At 45.3% G+C, this 21,583-nt stretch overlaps 1 protein-coding gene across 1 annotated transcript in view; it reads right to left on the reverse strand.

The window, feature by feature from the left end:
• Positions 1–21,583, reverse strand: part of LOC149461648 (interferon-induced GTP-binding protein Mx1-like) — a 95,014-nt gene that overhangs the window by 1,500 nt on the left and 71,931 nt on the right. Inside the window, exons 13-14 of the mRNA XM_089677880.1 lie at positions 19,403–19,479; positions 13,825–14,031 (exon numbers count right to left, since the gene is read on the reverse strand). Coding sequence (XP_089534006.1) covers positions 13,825–14,031; positions 19,403–19,479 — 284 coding nt within the window. The remainder of the gene's footprint in view (positions 1–13,824; positions 14,032–19,402; positions 19,480–21,583) is intronic.

Genomic DNA, 21,583 nt, shown 5'->3' on the forward strand with positions numbered 1-21,583 from the left:
CCTACTGACCCCGAGCCCTCGGGCACTGCCCGAGTTTCCAAATGGTCAGTCCACCCCTGTCCGGAAGACTACGGTGAGAGAGGGGGGACAGACAACTTCCACTTCCAATCGCCTTAGGCGATCACACTGGAAGTGGGAGCGGGTACCTGTCAAATTCGGGTACCCAGATGGCAAGGAGGTTATACAATGTCAGTGGGGCACTGTGTTTTGCACGATATGGGTATAACTGATGTCCATACTTTGTGCGTATAATGTATATTGATAGGTGTTGGGTGGATTTTTTTTGCTTTGATGATGTAACATGTATTGTGCTGAAGAGTGAAATATTTTAAATACTTTAAATTTAAAAAAAAAAAAATTTGGGTACCCGCTCCAAAGGTGCCAAGCCTTAACGGGGGGAGCAAGGGACAAAGCCTTAGGCTACGTTCACACTAGCTTTGTCAGCAGGTGTCAGACAGGCGTTTGAGCAGCGTTTTTAATGCGTTTTTAAATTCTGCACATTGCAGCACACAGTGCTGTTCACACTGAAGTGTTAGCGTTGCGTCGCGGCAAAACTGACGCCTCAAGTCCTGTCAGGAGGAGTTGAAGCCTCCCATTCAAGTCTATGGTGCTGCTCCTCAAATGCCTGGCAGGCGTTTGCGAGGTGGGTGCGGTTTTAACGCTTGGCAAACGCCTCAAAACTGTGCTTAGGGCATTTGAGGAGTGTTAAAAACGCTTCCCAAACGCCTGTCTAACACTATAGGGGCATTTGGTAAGAGTTAGAAATAAAGTCAAGAGTGAATGAGCCCTAAAAGCGGAATTTCCCCTTTTCAGTGGAGCTCCGCTTTAAAACCATGGGGATAATTTACAAAAGGCAAATGGACTGAGCACTTTGCAAGTGCAGTTGCTCCAGAGCTTAGTAAATGAGGTGAACCTTCACTTTGCAACGAATACCCAATCACATGCAAGGAAAATAAAAAAAAAAACAGCATGGTTCCTTGCACATGATTGGATGATGGAAGTCAGCAGAGCTTCCCCTCATTTACTAAGCTCTGGAACGACTGCCCTTTCAGAGTGCACAGTCTATTTTCCTTTAGTAAATCCGCTCCATGGACTGCAAACTGATGTTTTAGAGGGAGAACTTCAGTCCTCTTACCCCAGCTATGGGACACATAGTCAGTTCAAGATTTTAAAGTATACCTCCAAATAAATATAAAAAAAATATATATTATATATTTTTTTTTAGATTTATCCCACCAAATATAGAAGAACAGAATATAGTATATAGTCTGCTCCTCTATATAGTTATAATTAATGTCAAATAGAATTAATAGAGGTAAAAAGGATTGAAATTTACTGTGATCACAGGGAATCCCAATGTTTCCTGCGAGTGCACAGAGCAGAGCCTAGATTTAAAGTATAACTAAATGCACATTTTTTTTAAATTTCTGTTTTGGAGAAATAGAGACAGGGGAGGACTGGGCCAGGGGGCAATTGCCCCCCCGGGCTGCTTTTATGCCTTGCAAAAAGGCCGCACCACTTCCCCCACAGACATGCCTAAAGGCATAGGCAAGCGCACGGGGTGTGCCGAATGTGCCTGGTCACACCCTAATCACCCCCTGTGCAAGGGCTGTCTTAACGCCCCTGCAGTTTCCCCCCTCGCCCTATCACTGACAACAGGAAGGAACCAGCAGCCTCGACCTGTATAGGAACTACCAGCCAGTATAACAAGGAGAAACCGACGAGTTAACTGCACAGCTAATCCACCTGCTATCTACTGAGCCAATGGGCGCTGCTTCCCTTCCTAAGTCCACCACCTTAGAGAACAGAATATTGGAGCTGAGCTGGAGAAAGAACTAAGCTGTCTTTTGGACGGGGAGAGCAGAGCAGGAGAAGCAGAGCCATCGATTTAGAGCCTCAGCAGGAACCGGACAAACTTCAATCCATCTATGGTCAGGCTGGTTGTAATGAAGTCCATCAACAAAGCGACTGTAAAACCCTGCTATAATGTCAGTTGCAGGATGTTAAAACAAACACAAGATGGCAGTGTCCTGCAACTCAGTGGCACTCACACTGTGTAGAACAGTCCCAGGGACCTTGTATACTGAATCGCAGGACTTTGCTGGGGAGCAGTGTACCGCAGGACTACATTTCCCAGAGGAGCTGGCATATGTGTGGAGGCAGATACAGTTGTGTTCAAAATAATAGCAGAGTGTTGAAAAAAGTGAATAAAGCTCAAAATCCTTCTAATAGCTTTTATTTCCATACACACAAATGCATTGGGAACACTACACATTCTATTCCAAATCAAAACAAGGTGAAAAATATATCAAATTTGTGTTGTTCCTCTAAAAACATTTAAGAAAAGTGAATATTAGACTGTTCAAAAAAATAGCAGTGTTTGTATTCTTCTTTACAAACTCAAACATTCACTATATAAACTGAAAAATGTTTGAAGATTTTGCTTTCCTTTGAATGACTTAATGAATATTTGGTTGTAGTCGCACTGTTTCTGAGAACTGCTGTACATCTATGTTGCATGGAGTCACCCAACTTCTGGCCCCTGTGATCAGGTATTCCAGCCCAGGATGATTGGACTACATCCCACAGTTCTTCTCTATTTCTTGGTTTTGCCTCAGAAACTGCATTTTTGATGTCACCCCACAAGTTTTCTATTGGATTAAGATCCGGGGATTGGGCTGGCCACTCCATAACGTCAATCTTGTTGGTCTGGAGCCAAAATGTTGCACGTTTACTGGTGTGTTTGGGGTGGTTGTCTTGTTGGAACACCCATTTCAAGGGCATTTCCTCTTCAGCATAAGGCAGCATGACCTCTTCAAGTATTCTGATGTATTCAAACTGATCCATGATCCCTGGTATGCGATAAATAGGCCCAAACACCATAGTATGAGAAACATCCCCATATCATGATGCTTGCACCACCATGCTTCACTGTCTTCACAGTGTACTGTGGCTTGAATTCAGTGTTTGGGGGTCGTCTGACAAACTGTCTCCGCCCACTAGACCCAAAAAGAACAATCTTACTTTCATCAGTCCACAAAATGTTGCGCCATTTCTCTTTAGGCCAATCAATGTGCTCTTTGGCAAATTGTAACCTCTTCAGCACATGTCTTTTTTCCAACAGTGGGACTTTGCGGGGGCTTCTTGCAGATAGCTTGGCTTCACATAGGCGTCTTCTAATTATTATTAATACATCTAGTTTATATAGCGCCAAAGGGTTTGCTCAGCGCTGTACAATTAAGGGGTGGACAATACATCAAACATTACAGCACCTACAAACAGCACACGAGGGGTAAGAGGGCCCTACTCTTTCGAGCTTACAATCTAGGAGGGAGGGGGTAGTGGTACAGGAGGAAGTGGCTGTGGGGGATGGAGTGGTAGGAGGAATGAAGGAGAGCAGCAGTTAGGTGAGGGTGGGGTAGGCTTCCCTGAAGAGGTGGGTTTTCAGGGAGCGCCTGAAGGTGAGGAGGGAAGGTGACAGTCTGATGGATTAGGGTAGTGAGTTCCAGAGGATGGGGGAGGACCTGGAGAAGTCTTGCAGACGTGCGTGTGAGGAGGAGATCAGGGAGCAAGATAGAAGGAGGTCCTGTGAAGAGCGAAGGGTACGGGTAGGGTGGTACTTGGGAATCAGGTTGGTGAGGTAGTTAGGGGCAGTGTTGTGAATGGCTTTGTAGGTCAGAGTGAGTAGTTTGAATTTGATGCGTTGGGCGATAGGGAGCCAGTGGAGGGATAGGCAGAGGGGGGTGGCAGAGGTGGAGCGGGTGGTGAGGTGGATGAGTCTGGCCGCTGAGTTCAGGATGGTCTGAAGCGGGGAGAGCCTGCACTGGGGTAGGCCGGTGAGGAGGGAGTTGCAGTAGTCAAGGCGTGAGATAATCAGGGAGTGTACGAGTAGTTTAGTGGTGTCTGGGGTAAGGAAGGTGCGTATTTTGGCGATGTTCCGGAGGTGGAGCCTGCATGTATTTGTAAGTGATTTGACATGAGGTTGGAAGGAGAGGTTAGAGTCCAGAATGACTCCAAGGACTTTGGCTTGCGGGGCGGGATTGATGGTGGTGATGTTAGTAGTGATGGATAGGATGGGGGGGGGGGGCGCGGGCAGGAGGGAAGACGAGAAGCTCGGTTTTGGAGAGGTTAAGCTTGAGGAAATGGAGCGACATCCAGTCAGAGATGTCGTTTAGGAGGTGAGTGATGCGGGCGGAGAATGTGGGGGTGAGGTGGGGGGGTGGAGAGGTAAATTTGAGTGTCATCAGCGTAGAGGTGGTAGTTGAAGCCGTGGGAGTGTATGAGTTTGCCAAGGGAGGAGGTGTAGATGGAGAAGAGAAGGGGTCCAAGGACAGAGCCCTGGGGGACCCCAACAGAGAGGGGGAGGGAAGGGGAGGTGGCACCATTGTAGGAAACGCTGAAGGAGCGTCGGGATAGGTAAGAGGAGAACCAGGAGAGAGCGGTGTCTCTGATGCCAAGGGAGAGTAGTTTATTAAGGAGGAGGGGGTGGTCAACTGTGTCGAAGGCCGCGGAGAGGTCCAGGAGGAGGAGGACAGAGTAGTCGCCTTTGGCTTTGGCGGTTAGTAGGTCGTTGGTGATTTTGAGGAGGGCGGTTTCGGTGGAGTGTAGGGGACGGAAGCCGGACTGTAGTGGATCAAGGAGGTTGTTGTCAGTTAGGTGGGCGCTTAGGCGGTCGTAGACTAAGCGCTCCAGGAGTTTGGAAGTGAGTGGCAGCAGGGAGATGGGTCTGAGGTTGTTTGGGTCAGAGGGGTCCAGGGAGGGCTTTTTGAGTATGGGGGTGATGTGCGCATGCTTTAGGGGGGAGGGGAATACGCCAGTAGAGAGGGAGAGATTGAAGATGTGGGTGAGGGAGCAGATGAGGGAAGAGGGGGGTGACTGGAGGAGTCGAGAGGGGATAGGGTCCAGGGGGCAGGTAGTGAGCCGGGCTTCTGAGAAGACCCTGGTGACTTCCTCAGTGGTAGCGGGGCTGAAGGAGTGCAGAGCTGGGGGGGTTACGGTAAGCGGGGTCTTGGGTGTAGAGGGGGGCAGTGCGGTTGCGAGGTCAGAGGAGGGAAGAGATGAGGGGGAGATGGGGGGGGGGGCTAGGTGGGGAGGTAGATTGCGAGTTGACTATGTCCTGACGGATTGCATCAATCTTGTTGTGGAAATGAGTGGCAATTTCGTGGGCGGTGAGTGAGGTACTGAGTGGAGGAGGGGGGGGGGGGGGGGAGAGTAGGGAGTTGAAGGTGGAGAAGAGTCGGCGAGGGCAGGAGGAGAGGGTGTTGATCTAATTGTAACAGTCCTCACAGGGAACTTTACACCTTATTTCATCTTCCTGGAGCTGATTGTTGGCTGAGTCCTTGCCATTTTGGCTATTCTTCTATCCATTTGAATGGTAGTTTTTCGCTTCCTTCCACGTCTTTCAGGTTTTGGTTGCCGTTTTAAAGCATTTGCGATCATTTTAGCTGAGCAGCCTATCATTTTCTGTGCTTCTTTATATGTTTTCCCCTCTCCAATCAACTTTTTAATCAAGGTACGCTGTTCTTCTGAACAATGTCTGGAACGACCCATTTTCCTCAGAATTTCAGAGAGAAATGCACTGTAACCAGCATGTACAACATTTGCTGCCTTCCTTCCTTAAATAAGGGCAATAATTGCCACCTGTTTTTCAAAGAATGAATGACCTCACTAATAGAACTCCACACTGCTATTATTTTGAACATGCCCCTTTCAATGAGTGATTCAATTACACAGAATCAGCAGCATGCATGTCATGACTGTTGGGTCTGTTGGATTTCTATTACTCTACTACACCTGCTAGTAAATTATTTGCCATGTAGAAATATAATTTCTACCAAAAACAGTGATTGATCCGGTTAGTGATGTCTGACTGCTATTATTTTGAACACAACTGTATATACAGAAGCCCGGAAGACTGGACTGGAAGCGAGAGGGGAGAGAGCTGGAGAGCAGTAGGAAAGAGAGAGAGTTGTTCTGACTGCTGGAGAACCGGACCAGGCCACAGCGCTAGAGAGAAGAAAGGTGAAAATTCGCTGACCACTAGCCTTGCTGCCTTGTTCAGAAAGACAGTCTGCTAGCAGGTGACCCAGAGCATGGTGACCAAACGGAACACTGTAAGTGAGACTGGAGAGCCGCAGAGAGAGAGACAGCCAGGATCTGCTGGATGCCTCTGATCAGGTGAGGGAGTCCCATACACCACCCAAACAAGTGAACACTGACATTCTCTTCTCTTCATATCTGCTACTTTTCCTGCACACAGTTGTGGACATTACACATAGCTAACGTCTAGTTCCATCAGCCGTTACTGTTGTGCACTGTTGTCAGCCCTGATGATAGGACCGTGCTGCAAATGTGTTCAACTCCTGCAGGCCAGACAACATAAGTGTTCCCTTAATCATCAGCCTACCATCTTAAGGGAACCTCTTCTATCATTGCCAGTAGTCCTTGCAGCTCAGACGGGAGTTGTCCTTTGCCAACAAGCACTTCTGCCAGCTTTTGACACCTTACTTCCCTAAAATCTGCTATTTGCCTAGTGCCTTAAAGGGGCACCACCCACGTCAAGTGCCACTTAAAGGGGAAGAATTTGTCGTTCTTTCTTGCTTTTCTTGTATTATTCCTTTGAGGAACTGTCCCCTACATCTCTTCCAATTGTTTACCAGCTGGGCCCCAATGAGCGCACAGAAGACTCCTCACTGCACATAAAGGGACATTGGTTTCTTTAGGTAAAGACATTCTTTCCTATCTCAGATTTCAACTTTTCCATCAGATCCTGGAGGCCCAAAGTGAGTTAGTCTACCCGTTGATAGTTTTCCTTGCTCACTGAGGAATAAAAAAACACCTCAGGTTATAGGTAGTGGGTTAACTTCTGAAAAGCAGTGACAACAGCCTTTGCACATATCAGTACTGATTTGTGCTGTTTAACCAAGCTTACATTGAAGTTTAATATAAACCTCATATCAGTTTACTCTAATCTGCATGGGAGTCTACTATCTGGTGGTAATTTACTCTGGTCAAAAAACTCCTGTGGTGTCAGCAGGAGTTGGCCTTTCAGAAAAGGGTCCAGAATGACAGGGAGCCCAAAAATAACTAGATTATAAAGGGGGTAGCGCTACAGGACTTTAGTATGACCAGCCCGTTGGGTTTTTTCAGTGCGATCACTGTCAGCAACTATAGCTGCCAGCAGTGATCATTGTATGTGGAAGGTGGGGAAACCTCCCATTGTCAGGATACAACAGTGCAGCGGGAGGGATTCCCCATCAATACTAAGTCACCGGTCACACTGCTGCGATTTAAAATCACGCAATTTGTGTGCAGTTTCAGCATGATTCCAGTTGCAATTTCTGAAGACTTTATTGCTACTTGTGAAGATTTTTAACAATTCCTTGCAATTTTCAGTGCCATTTCCATTATATTCTATGCAACAAAACTGCAGAAAAAGTAATGCATGAACTAGTTTACAAATCACACATGTTAAGACACTGACATTCACATTCATTAGATGCGATTTCAGGTGCGACTTCAATTTACAAAATTGTACTGGTATGACCGGGCACTTACTGTAATGATGGGGGAACCAAGTGATTATCTTTCCTTCTACCTGTGGACACTATTGAATATTGAAGCACAAGGACCGCTGCTTCTGGGTCCCATATGACATCACTTCAGGCCTAAGATCCCGAAGCTTGGAACGCATGCCGACCTGTGTGATCGGTGCGTTGGTCGATATTGATAACACAAGCTGTATATACTGATGCTGTTCATACAGACAATGTAACATGTGAGCATAGGCCAATGTGGTGCCAATATTTAAAAAGAGGTCAGAATCTTTACCAAGTAATTACAGACCTGTTAGTTTAACTTCTATAGTTGGGAAGATACTGGAGAGTTTAATAAAACACCACATAGATGAGTTCTTGCTGGAAAAAAATATTTTAAGCAACAGACAGCATGGATTCATAAAAGACAGAAATTGTCAAACAAATCTGATTTCTTTTTAGGAGGGGGTGAGCAAAACCTTGGACAGAGGGGTGGCTGTGGATGTGGTATACTTGGGCAGAGGGGTGGCGGTGGATGTGGTATACTTGGGCAAAGGGGTGGTGGTGGACGTGGTATACTTGGACAGGGGGGTGGCGGTGGACGTGGTATACTTGGACAGAGGGGTGGCGGTGGACATGGTATACTTGGACAGAGGGGTGGCGGTGGACGTGGTATACTTGGACAGAGGAGTGGCGGTGGACGTGGTATACTTGGACAGAGGGGTGGCAGTGGACGTGGTATACTTGGACAGAGGGGTGGCAGTGGACGTGGTATACTTGGACAGAGGGGTGACGGTGGACGTGATATACTTGGATTTTTCAAAAGCGTTTGTGTAATAATGGCTAATGTGTAAGGTAAAGTTTACAGGCTTGGAAAAATCTGTATCTAAATGGATAGGAAACTGGCTAAAAGATGGTATTCAGAGAGTAGTGGTTAATGATTCATACTCTGAATGGTCTAGGGGTGTCAGTGGTGTACCCCAAGGTTCAGTGTTTGGATCCTTACTTTTAATATATTTATAAACAATATCGGGTCTGAGATTATAAATCCCATTTCAGTCTTTGCAGATGACACCAAGCTGTGCCGTGGAATAACGTCCTTACAGGATGTCTCCAATTTACAAGCCGACCTCAATGCTCTGTGTAATTGGACAACTATGCGGCAAATGAGGTTTAATGTTGATAAATGTAAGGTTCTGCACTTGGGGGGCTAAGAATATGCATGCATCATACATACTAGGGGGGTACAACTGGGGGAATCAATGGTGGAGAAGGATCTGGGAGTTCTGGTAGATCACAAGCTTAATAATAGCATGCAATGCCAAGCTGCGGGTTCTAAAGCGAGCAAAATCCTCTCTTGTATTAATAGAGGTATAGACTCCAGAGAGAGATATCATTTCCCCGGTACAAATCATTAGTAAGACCTCATCTGGAATATGCAGTTCAGTTTTGGGCACCAATTCACAAAAAGAACATTGGGGAACTGGAGAAAGTACAGAGAAGAGCAACCAAACTGATAAGAGGCATGGAGGAGATCAGCTATGAGGAAAGATTAGAGGAACTGAATGTATTCTCTCTTGAGAAGAGGAGATTAAGGGGGGATATGATCTCCATGTATAATACATAAGGGGGGATATGATCTCCATGTATAATACATAAGGGGGGGGGGGATATGATCACCATGTATAATACATGAGGGGGGATATGATCTCCATGTATAATACATAAGGGGGGATATGATCTCGATGTATAAATACATAAGGGGGGATATGATCTCCATGTATAAATACATAAGGGGGGATATGATCTCCATGTATAATACATAAGGGGGGATATGATCTCCATGTATAATACATAAGGGGGATATGATCTCCATGTATAATACATAAGGGGGGATATGATCTTCATGTATAATACATAAGGGGGGATATGATCTCCATGTATAATACATAAGGGGGGGATATGATCTCCATGTATAATACATAAGGGGGATATGATCTCCATGTATAATACATAAGGGGGGATATGATCTTCATGTATAATACATAAGGGGGGATATGATCTCCATGTATAAATACATCAGTGGTTCATATAGTGAACTCGGTGTAGAGTTATTGACCCTGCGGTCATCACAGAGGACAAGGGGGCACTCTTTACATCTGGAGGAAAAGAGATATAATCTCCAAACACGGAAAGGTTTCTTCACAGTAAGAGCTGTGAAAATGTGGAATAGACTCCCTCAAGAGTTGGTTCTGGCCAGCTCAGTGGATTGCTTTAAAAAAGTCCTGGATTCTTTCCTAGATACACAGAATATAACTGGATACTAACATTTATAGGGAAAGTTGATCCAGGGAATATCCGATTTCCTCTCGGGGGATCAGGAAGATATTTTTTCCCTCCAGGAGCAAATTGGATCATGCTTTGCTGGGGTTTTTTTGCCTTCCTCTGGATCAACTGTGGGTATACGATTATAACTTTTTTTTATGGTTGAACTGGATGGACTTTTGTCTTTTTTCAACCAGACTAACTATGTAATGTGAGTTCAATCCCTTATTCTAATATTGTTTTTTTTACTTACAAAAAATACTACACTATGATCCTTTATATGCTATCTCCTGCTCGGAAACTGAATGAGTGAGCAACCACCGTAATGAAGGAGGATCTGGGAAACATCTTAAAGTGAAAGAACCCTTGAGAGTCAATTGCTTTTTGACCTACCTGTAAAAAGGGGTCATAAACCTCTGGTGAGTGTGCATTTGTCTGGTGAGCATAAGTGGTGAAGAAGTTGGGAGATTTATTTGACAGAAGAATTTCACACAAAGGATTATTGAATCACAGTGTGGTGCTGGGATTTGCACAATACTGGACTTTTTTTTGTTAGTTTATTCACTTTGGTTAGCTGTTTATGTTGTATATTAGAGTGTGCACGTGCCATACCTTTACACATTATTATTTTTTTATTAGTGACTTTTCACTTTAAGGGGCAGCTGCATTTATTTATTTGCTTTGTATTTTTCATTAGTCATTTGGGTAGGTGCCAACTCAAACGCAATTTTTTTGAACAGTAGATAAGGGGGGGTTATGGGTGTCTGGACCCCTTCCCCACAGCACCCTGCTTGGAGCCGTGCCGCTCAGCCTTACCAACAGTGCAGGATGTGCAGCAGAGCCTTCCAAAAAAACAAGCTGGTTGAACACATTCTCCGCCGTACTGATGCACAGTTTTGTCAGTACTAGTGGGGGCAGGCACTTGTTTGGTTGCTAGGACATTGGCAGTCCTAACAACCCACCATGTGCTTGCCCCGCCCCCAGGCCCCGACATTCCGAAGAGGAGGAGGGCAAGCACGGAACTTCTGTCTTCCAGCTCATGTAGCTGCTTGTAGGAATGAGAAGGAATGGACCCTGAGGTAAGAGGGGTTTGGCGGATCATTATGTAAGGGCAGGGGGATTTGTGTGCGGTGCGATTGGAGCCATACATTTTATATGCCTCTAATTGCACCGCACCAAAAAGGTGGGTGCAGGACCCTTTTTTGGGTCCGCATTATAATCGGATCACATGGGTATTCACACCTATGTGATTCGATTCTGCATATCGCACTACGTTTTGCGGACCACTTCCGGGGTGTTGTAACTTAACATACACACCCGCAGTGGTTCGCATGAACGGGGTGCGATTCTGATGTGGTGCGGAATTCACACAGAAAACACTGAGAATTCCGCACCACATCTATGTGAACCCGGACTAAGGCTCAGTTCACACTAGCTTTGAAAGCAGGCATTTGAGGGGGGCATTTTTAACGCTCCTCAAACGCTTATGTAAATGATACTATGGGCAGCACACAGTGCTGTTCATATTAGCAAAATATGAAGCGTTAGCGTCGCGTCAAAATTGAAGCCTCATGTCGAGTCAAGGAGATCAAGCCTTTCAATGTCTCCCATTCAAGTCTATGGTGACGCTCCTCAAACGCCTGGCAGGAGTTTGTGGGGTGTTTGCGAGGCGTTTGTGGGGCATTAATACCATTAAAGTTTATTATAGGAGCTTGTAGTGTGGTTTTAATGCTTGTAAAATGCCTATAAAATGCCTCAAAACCGCGCATAGGGCATTTGGGGAGCATTTTGTAACGCTTGTAGAATCATCATACTAAAACTCATTAAATACCTGTCTAACACTATAGGGGCGTCTTGGAGGAGTTAGAAATGTGGTCAAGTGTGCACAAGCAATAAGGTTGGCTATTATTGAGGTTGCATTTGCATGGGCTTTTAGGCCCCTTTCACACACTGCAGATCGGCTTGCTCAATGGGGGATCTCTCCGCTGAACCCTGCTGAGCAAGCGGATGACAGGTCCGTGTCCGCTCCGCTGCTGCAGAGCGGACACAGACACAGCCCGCTGTCCTCTATGGCCAGTCGAATGGAAATGGACCGCCTGTCCATTTCCATCCGACTGCCATCCCGTCCGAATTGATGGATGGAAGGGGAATGGATCCCCATTCAACTCTTTTTGGTGGATTGGATCAGACCGAATGTTGGTGGGTGTAAACAGACACATATCCATTTACGCCCACCGCTCCATAGAGGAGAATAAAGGGTTCCAATCGGGTCCGCCTGAAAAACAGGCAGGTTGACCCAATCGGAACATCCGTGTGAAAGGGGCCTCAGCCACGCTGCGAATCCCAGTGGCAAGAATCTACTGTTTCCTACAGCTGGTATTGGCACCTGTGTGGTGGATAGTTGTGGCCACCAAGGCTGTACAAAGCAATGACAGGTTATCGGCGGACGCAGCTACTGTATTTCTGACTGTTTACACAGCCATCAATCACCTGCGCTTTCCATGCATCCAGCTACAATCAGCACAGGTAATCACTGGCAGCTATCTGCCACAACTGTCAATCCCAGCAGCAGGAATCAGCAGATTGTTGTCACTGGGATTCACAGCGTGATTAAGCACCCCAGCAAATGCAGCCGCAGGCCCCATGGACCCTAGGTTCACACTTAAGCGTTTCCTGCAGCGTTTTGCAGAAACGCAATACAGTCCATTTAACATGATTTCCTATGGGACAGGTTCACATCTCCGCGTCTTCACCTGGTGTGTTTTTTGGAAAGAGTCATTTTTGGAGCACAAAAGGTTGCGTTTTTGTTTCTATAGACCTCAATGGAAATGCTGCAGAAAAGCATCTTTTTTTGCTGCGTTTGTACAACATTTTTATGCCTTTTGCATCTACCTAGCAACAAGAAAGAAAAAGCAAAATGCATCAAAAACGCCACGCAAAACGCAATGCAGAATAGGCTCAAAAGTAACCTGCATAGGTGTGAACCTAGACCCACATGGGCTTTATGATGAGGTCCACCTGTCAGTTTTTCAGGCAGAGCTGATCAGAAGCTCCATGCCGGTCTATGGACAGGAGGATGTAAATGGGTTCCTGTCTGTTTACATCCACCTATCTGTGAGGCTATCCAGGTTCAGAGAAATATATAAAAGGACTGCATTCTTTTCCATTTTTATGAACCTAAATGTGACAGACCAGAAGAAATCTGTCCCATTCTGCTCCAATTTAGCAAGGGATCTGCTCACTGATACCCTGCTGAACAGAGCAGAGTGTACTATGTGATCCAGACTATGGCCCTCCTGTTCACTGTCCTTCCCTCCTTGTCTGTGTCCCCACTGCAGCCTAAGAATGTGTAGACCAGCAGTTGCCACATCTACTGAGCATGCTCCAGTTTCAGTTCTCTTCTAAGCTTTTCGTTTCCCCTTTCTTTTTATCTATGTAGCTCACATGACTATAGAGTCACACATGTGAGCGTACACACTCCAGATAATACCAGCCCACTCCCTCCTCCTTCATGCCTACTAAACAGCTCTGCACTATTGGGGGGGGGGGGAATATTACTTACTAGAAGAATGGATGCAGGTTTAACAGGCAAAGGGTAGTCACCCCAAATATTGATTTTATTTGGATTTCTCTTGTGTTCATTTACTGTCCAATTTGTTAACTGATGAATATATTACCACTTCGATTTCTGAAAGCATTCTTAATTTACAGCATTCTTTTCACAATTGTACATAACTTTTGCACAGCACTGAACATAAAGAGAAGGGATAATGTAAATTAAACAGTGTGTGTTTAGTATCACTTTAAGCAATAATCTGAATACTCAATCTCCAAAAAAAGCCCCCTGGGTGGCCTAAAATGAAAACTGGAGTTCTGCTTTCAGGCCAATGGTTAGGAACCTTACATAAGCCCACTGGTGATTGGTTTTCTTTAAGTTTAAAATGATGATGTACTGCAGACTCACCTGAAAATATGCCTCGATGTGGAATGAGATTTCATTAGCTGAATTCTGCACCTGGTTGTAAACTCCATATTTGGCTCGGACTGCATTCAGTGAACTGCTATAAGGGGTGTCCTGACAATAAGTGATTCTTTTTTCTATTTTGAACTGAGCCCGGATAGCTTGTTCCGCCTCTTCGCTCTTGGCGTTGCAGATTTCTTCAAGCTTAGCCTTAAAAAAATAAATAAATAAAAGGAGAGTGACAAAGATAATTCTACAAGATTCTTAACATACTGCAGACCCAATGTAGTATAAATGGACAATGTAATGTGAAATAGATACACAGCAGTGTATTTACCATGAGGCAAACAAGACTTTTGCCTAGGGTGGCAATTTTTAGGGGGGCAGTACTGCCCCCCGTTAGAAGGGACCTGGTGAGTAGCGACAGAGTGACTCATGCAGGGCCGCTATCAGAGGGGTACCACCGGTACTCCTAAAGGTGGCCAGGACAGGAGGATTAGTGTGGTGGGGGAGAGGGAGAGAGAGAGGGGTGAGAGAGAAAGAGCAGGAGTGAAAGAGGAGGAGGGAGAGAAAGAGGGGGGAGAGAGGGGGGAGAGAGGAGAGAGAGATAGAGGGGGGAGAAAGAGGGGAGAGAGTGAGAGGGAAGAGAAAGAGGGGGAAGAGAGAGAGAGAGGGAAGAGAGAAAGAGAGAGGGAAGAGAAAGAGGGGGACGAGAGAGAGAGGGAAGACAAAGAGGGGGAAGAAAGAGAGAGGGAAGACAAAGAGGGGGAAGAAAGAGAGAGGGAAGAGAGAGAGAGGGAAATGAAAGAGTGGGAACAGAGAGAGAGATGTGAGAGAACGAGGGGGGAGAGAGAGAGGTGAGAGGGAGGGGAGGGAGAGAGAGGGGAGAGAAAGAGGGGGAAGAGAGAAAGGGAAGAGAAAGGGGGAAGAGAGAGATGTGAGAGAAAGAGGGGGGGATTGGAGAGGGAGGAGAGGGAGAGAGAGGGAAGAGAGAGAGGGGGGGAAGAGAAAGAGGGGGAAGAGAGAGAGATGTGAGAGAAAGGGAGAGAGAGAGAGGGGAGAGAGAGAGGGGAGAGAGGGAGGGGAGGGAGAGAGAAAGAGGGAGAGAGAGAGAGAGAAGAGAGAGAGGGGAGGAGAGAGAGAGAGGGAGAGAGAGAGAGGAGAGAGGATCACACATACATTCACTGAATTCTCTCACTCTCTCATTGGGAGGGCACCCAATTTTTGTGTTGTCTAGGGCAGCACAAAATCTAAATACACCACTGGGTACACATCCAACCTACACCAAGGTTTTCTTTGTCATCCTGGAATGTCTAGTTCAGCCATTCTCAACCATGGTTCCGTGTAACCCTAGGGTTCCTTCAGAGGTTGGGGGTTCCTTCAGATGTGGTCTGATTTACCTCTCCTTTGATGGTGACTGTATGGTTCCCAGGTCAAGTCCTCTTGGCGGACTCAGGGGCAAAACACTGATGATCATTTTTTAGTTTTCTGTAAGGCCAGCATTCTGATCACCACTGTAAGGAGGGCATTTTTCCCACTGACCATCAATGAACCGATTTTAGCACAAATTCCCCAAGAGCTGAAAACATTTTCAAGGGTTCCCCTGGGGCAAAGAGGTTGAGAATGACTGGTCTACATACACCACTGAGGAAAATCCTCCGGCTGCTGGAAAGCTTGCATTCTAGGAACACCGAATCCTTTACCTATGCATCCGCTACGGATTCCCAACTTCATATACTCGAATTCCTTTGAAGACATAGGGGTTGATCTGCTGAAGGCAAATAGACTGTGCACTTTTCTAAGTGCAGTTTCACTCTGGAAGTGCAGTTGCTCCACAGCTTAGTAAATGAGCAGAAGTTCTTCTGCGTTCCATCATCCAATCATGTGTAAGCAAAAATGCTGTTTGTTTTTTATTTTCTTTGCACTTGATTGGGTATTCTTTGCAAAGTGAAGCTTTACCTCTTTTGCTGAGCTCTGGAGCAACCGCACTTTGCAAAGTGCACAGTCTATTTGCCATTAGTAAATCAACCCCATAGTACTTGCATCAAACCTGTCGTATTCTAATTATGGAAATCCAAGGTCAGACAGAAAGGAATGATTGGCAAGCCTGGATTAGCCCACTGCAGTCCCCTAGAATTGCTGTTCAAGAAGAAGAATGCACAGCAGTTAGACTTTGTTCACACAGGCTTCAACTCGTATATGAGCAGTATGTGCAGCAAGCTTCCAGCAGCTTTATTAAAACCTTTAGGCTAGGTTCACACCTATGCAGGTTGCGTTTGAGCCATTTCTGCATTGCGTTTTGCGTTACGCTTTGCGTTTTTGCACCTGTGTTTTTGATGCGTTTCTTTTTGTTTCTTTTTCTTGTTGCTAGGCAGATTTAAAATGCAAAATGCAACAAAAACGCAATACATGCTTTTCTGCAAAGTTTCCATTGAAGTCTACAGAACTAAAAATGCAACTTTTTGCATTCAAAAAAGTCCCTGACCTTTTCCAAAAAACATACCGGGTGAAAATGTGGAGATGTGAACCTGTCCCATAGGAAATCATGTTAAATGGACTGTACTGTGTTTCTGCAAAATGTTGCAGAAAATGCTTAGATGTGAACCTGGGGTTAGTGCTCATTCACATAAGCAGCTAGGGGACTGTAAAAAAGTAAGTGACTGAGCCTTTCAACTGTCCACCTAAACCAGTGTTTCTCAACTCCAGTCCTCATGGACCCCCAACAGGTCATGTTTTCAGGATTTCCCTCAGATGAAACAGCTGTGGTAATTACTAAGGCAGTGAAACTGATCAAATCACCTGTGCAAAATAATGAAAATCCTGAAAACATGACCTGTTGGGGGTCCATGAGGACTGGAGTTGAGAAACACTGACCTAAACACATGAATGCAGCCACTCAGGGCAGAAATTAAACAAGCTGTTGCATTTGACAGGCAGGGCTGCTGCTGATTGCAACCCATTGAAGTGAATGAGGCTGCGCAACAGAGTGCTATGTGGCGTGGGTGGTCCTCACCACCTGTCAAATGCCCTCTAAAAAAAAAGGTTTCTTTTTCTGACTTTTTTTTTTAACTTGGTAATACTGTCACAATCACATTTCCCTTCCTATGATGATAAATGTACTGTGCAGCATTGTCACACTGGGACAGGGAGTGGGTTAGAGTTATGTAACACTGGGTCAGGGCTACATATCACCTCCCTCTCTTCTCCATAAGAGGGGGAGGTGTTTTGTATTCAATGGAGCTAGCAGGCAACAATGATAACTGATCCAGTCCAGAGGCAGAGAACATGAAGTATTCAGCTCACATGATATCAAGGCAGTGGGCAACACACTGGCTAAATGGTTAGCACTTCCACCTGGCAGTACTAGGGTCGTTGGTTCAAATCCCAGCCATGGCACCACCTGCCTGGAGTTTGCATGTTCTCCCTGTGCCTGTGTGGGTTTCCTCTGGGTACTCCAGTTTCCTCCCACACTCCAAAGACATGCTGGTAAGTTAATTGGATCCTGTCTAAATTGGCCCTAGTATGTGTATGTATGTTGGGGACCTTAGATTGTACACCCCTTGAGGGTTAGGGACTGATGTGAATGTACAATATATACAGTCAGGTCCATAAATATTGGGACATCGACACAATTCTAACATTTTTTGGCTCTATACACTACCACAATGGATTTGAAATGAAACGAACAAGATGTGCTTTAACTGCAGACTGTCAGCTTTAATTTGAGGGTATTTACATCCAAATCAGGTGAACGGTGTAGGAATTACAACCAAAAATGTTAGAATTGTGTAGATGTCCCAATATTTATGGACCTGACTGTATGTGTAAAGCGCTGCGTAAATTGACGCCGCTATATAAGTACCTGAAATAAAATTAAAATAATAAATAAATAAATATCAGCTCACAAGGACAACTTTTTTTTTGTGCACCTTTCAGATGTAATAAAACACTTTTATTGGTATATTTAACAGACCAAAAGGGAGCTAATAAGGAGAAATGTATTGTTAGAGTTTAGATACACTTCATCCCTTTTCCTGCCAGAGTCGTTTTTTTTTTTCACGTTTAAAAAAAAAACATTTTAGGCCTGAAAATTAAGTAAAACCACCAAAACATTCAGAATAGGAACTAAAATGGTTTAATGAATAATTAATGACCAGAGTTGTACTGCTATCCTGTCTTCATCTACACTGCTCCTGTAGGTGGGGTACAGAGGAAATAACTCAGTCCCAGTGCAATGAAAGAACTTTTTTTGTAGTGATGCTGAAACCGTTCAAAAATAACCTGGCGGGAAGGCAGCCCACTTTCAGTTCCAACAGCATGTAGAGAGCAGAATGCAGCCGAATTGTGAGCATCAGTCGAGAGGAGAAGAATGCGGCCTGGATGTCTTGTGCCCAGAAGGTAGGTGTCCAGAGACGTTTCGAGCCCTACGCTTTCCCTCCTTGTCAGGAACTTTTGCCTGCCACATGTACTGTCTCTACCAGGTGGGGTACCTGTCCCTACTCTATCAACATGCAAATGTATGCCAAACCTGGGAGTCAGGGCCTTAAATAGGCTCTGCTTGACCCAAGATGGCTGCCAGAGTCACATGGGGCAGCAGCATCCAAATGAATGCTTCCCCAGGGATCCAGGAAACAATAGAGGAACCATGTTCCTCTTGTTTCTCTCCAACTGCAGTGCTGCTGTGGAAGAGCACCACCTGCCTTCACTCCAATACCTATATACTGTATAACCGATACATATATTACATTTTTAAAATACAATTTTGCATGATATTTAATAACATTCACAGATATTTATGCACTAAATCAAGGTAATTATACGAACAGAAAATATTTTTTACAAAAGATGGTGGTGCTGTGGGAAATGGTATTCTCCTACACCTAGCACCTGCCATTCTGATGCTCCATGCCAGAAATTGCAAGAAACAGAGAAAAACAAAAGAATAGGCTGTACTGTATGATACATGGATATGGACTTTCTCACTAGTTATAAATACATCAGTGGTTCATATAGTGAACTTGGTGTAGAGTTATTCCCCCTGAGGTCATCACAGAGGACAAGGGGGCACTCTTTACATCTGGAGGAAAAGAAATGTAATCTCCAAACACGGAAAGGTTTCTGCACAGTGAGAGCTGTGAAAATGTGGAATAGACTCCCTCAAGAGTTGGTTCTGGTCAGCTCAGTGGATTGCTTTAACAAAGGCCTGGATTCTTTCCTAGATACACAGAATATAACTGGATACTAATATTTATAGGTAAAGTTGATCCAGGGAATATTCGATTGCCTCTCGGGAGATCAGGAAGGAGTTTTCTTCCCCTGCAGGAGCAAATTGGATCATGCTTTGCTGTGTTTTTTTTGCCTTCCTCTGGATCAACTGTGGGTATAGGACTATAACTTTTTTTTTTTAATGGTTGAACTGGATGGACTTTGTCTTTTTTCAGCCAGACTAACTATGTAGCTATGATGATTTTCACAAGTTTGTGAATCTGTTTAATACGTTGTCACATTAATTGACAATTTGGTTTTAGTGGTCAGTGAAATTGGCAAAGAAATGGTAGTAATACAGAAAGGTCAGCCGTACCTTAACATTTCTGCAGAGATTTGGAAATTGGTGAAAGTGGTCCGTAGCGATATTATTAAAAGTTGATCGAACGAGTGCTAAAAAAAAAAAAAAAGCAAAGTAAACACAATGATCAAGTGCTTGTAGGAATAAAAATTGGAATACTGATTATCCATTAACCATTCTCCAGTGTATTTTATAAAACTGAGCTGCTCACTCCTCTCTCTGGTCATTCTTTCTTACTTCCATTAATGCCCACTGTTCATCCTGTGTTATCATTTTCCCCCATTTCTATACATGCCCACTCTTCACTTTTTTATCATTCTCACCCACTTCTATCCATGGCCATTTCCTACCTCCAGTTATTCTCCCTCACTTCTACCTATGCCCACTCTCTACCCTCTATTATCATTCTCTCACCCTTCTATTCGATCCATTATTCTCCTCCACTTCTATCTGTGCCTACTCTCCAACTCCTGTTATTATTCTCAATCTCTCTCTCTTCTACTCATGCTCACTCTGTTATTATTCTCCCCCACTTCTATGTATCTTTTATCTATGGCCACTGTTCAATTTCTGTGATCGTGCTCCCCACTAAGAATGGGCTGACGATTCGAGACGAACATTGGCCGTTCGTGTGTTCGCTGAACACTCGAGCGGTAAGGGCGGTCAGCGGGAAATTCAAACAAGGTAAAACACACTTTGTGATTGGCCAAAGCATTGCACCTGACCACAGGTTCTCAGGAAGAGCCATGACTGGCCAAAGTCTTGGCGACTTTGGCCAATCATGGCTCAGGGGCTAAGACCATGCCCCACACTATTTCAGGCTGCTGATACCACTGCCTTGCATAGTGTGTGTTATAGGAGCAGTAGCCTGGTGCAGCATTATAGCAGTAGCCTCATGCAGTGTTATAGGAGCAAAAAGAAAAAAATAAACAGTTTATAGTGCACCAAATACACCCAAGCACCAAAATCCCATCCCACACTGAAAAGTAAAGTGGAAAAATCCCATAAAAAATCTCTATCATGTCTGATAGGCCAAGAAGGAGAGGCAGATGCTCACAAGCAGCTAATAGAAGGCAAGTAGTCTGTGTTCACAGTGAAAAGTGGTTGTCGTGGACATGGTGAATCCTCTGCAGGCAAGGCACTCTTGTCCTGTTTTTCTGGAGCTGGCCGTATTATTGAGCCACAACATGCAGAAGAGGTGGTGGAGTGGATAACTTAACCATTCTCATCCTCTGTCACCTAGGCTCATACTATTTTGCCTTCCACCGCAGCTGCCAAAGTGGCCTGTTCCACAGACTCCTTGTCCACTACAGCTGCTCCTTCTGTAGCCCCACCATCATGCACAGAGGCGTCACTAGAATTATTTGATCATAGTGTCATGCTGCTTGAGGATGCACTGCAATTTGAATGCTCCAATGTTGGTTCCAAGGATGAGGAAAGGAGTGACGTGAGCCTAGAGAGAGGGGTGCCAGTGAGGGAAAAGAAATTGGCAGTCACGTTCCCCCAGCTGCGGCACACTGCCAAGTTGGCTCCATTGACGAGGAGGAAGGGGGATGATGAGGTCACTGAGCATACTTGGGTGCCTGAGAGAACAGAGGAGGAAAGTGAGGAGGAGGCAGAACTCCAATGAGGCAGGATGTCCTCCAGGGGCAGACGTAAGGGCAGCCAACCGATGGCATCACATGACAGAGCTCCACAGGTGCAGGGCACTGCTGACTCCACATAGAATTCCAAAAGTTCTCTGGTGTGGGCTTTTTTCAACACGTGCAGCAGACCCCAGCATTGTTGTTTGCAGTCTCTGAAGCAGAACAAGCGTGGCCAAAACACCAGCTACTTGGGCACCACATGCTCCTTCTTCGTGCTCCTAATCTGGGATCTCTACCTCTACTCTAAAACGTCAGGTCTTCTCAACAGCCTCCACTGAGAGGCGTGATGGTACAGCAGTGGTGTCACAGGTCCTGGCACCCCATCTGATAGCAGTACACCACCTGTTGATTTCAGCAAGCAAATTTAGCTACCCCAGTTGCTGAACCATAAAAAAAAATACTGTCTCAACCATCCATCCACGTGCTCAGCGTTTAAATGCTAGCCTGGCCAAATTGCTAGCGTTACAACTGCTGCCTTTCCATCTGGTGGACTCTGCCCCCTTCCGTGAATTTGCAGAATGTGCTGTACCACAGTGGCAGGTTCTGGAAA

This window comes from Staurois parvus, unplaced genomic scaffold, assembly GCF_062004578.1.
Source record: "Staurois parvus isolate SC_StPar_1 unplaced genomic scaffold, SC_StPar_1.0 ptg000195l, whole genome shotgun sequence".
In the NCBI taxonomy this organism is placed as follows: Eukaryota; Metazoa; Chordata; class Amphibia; order Anura; family Ranidae; genus Staurois; species Staurois parvus.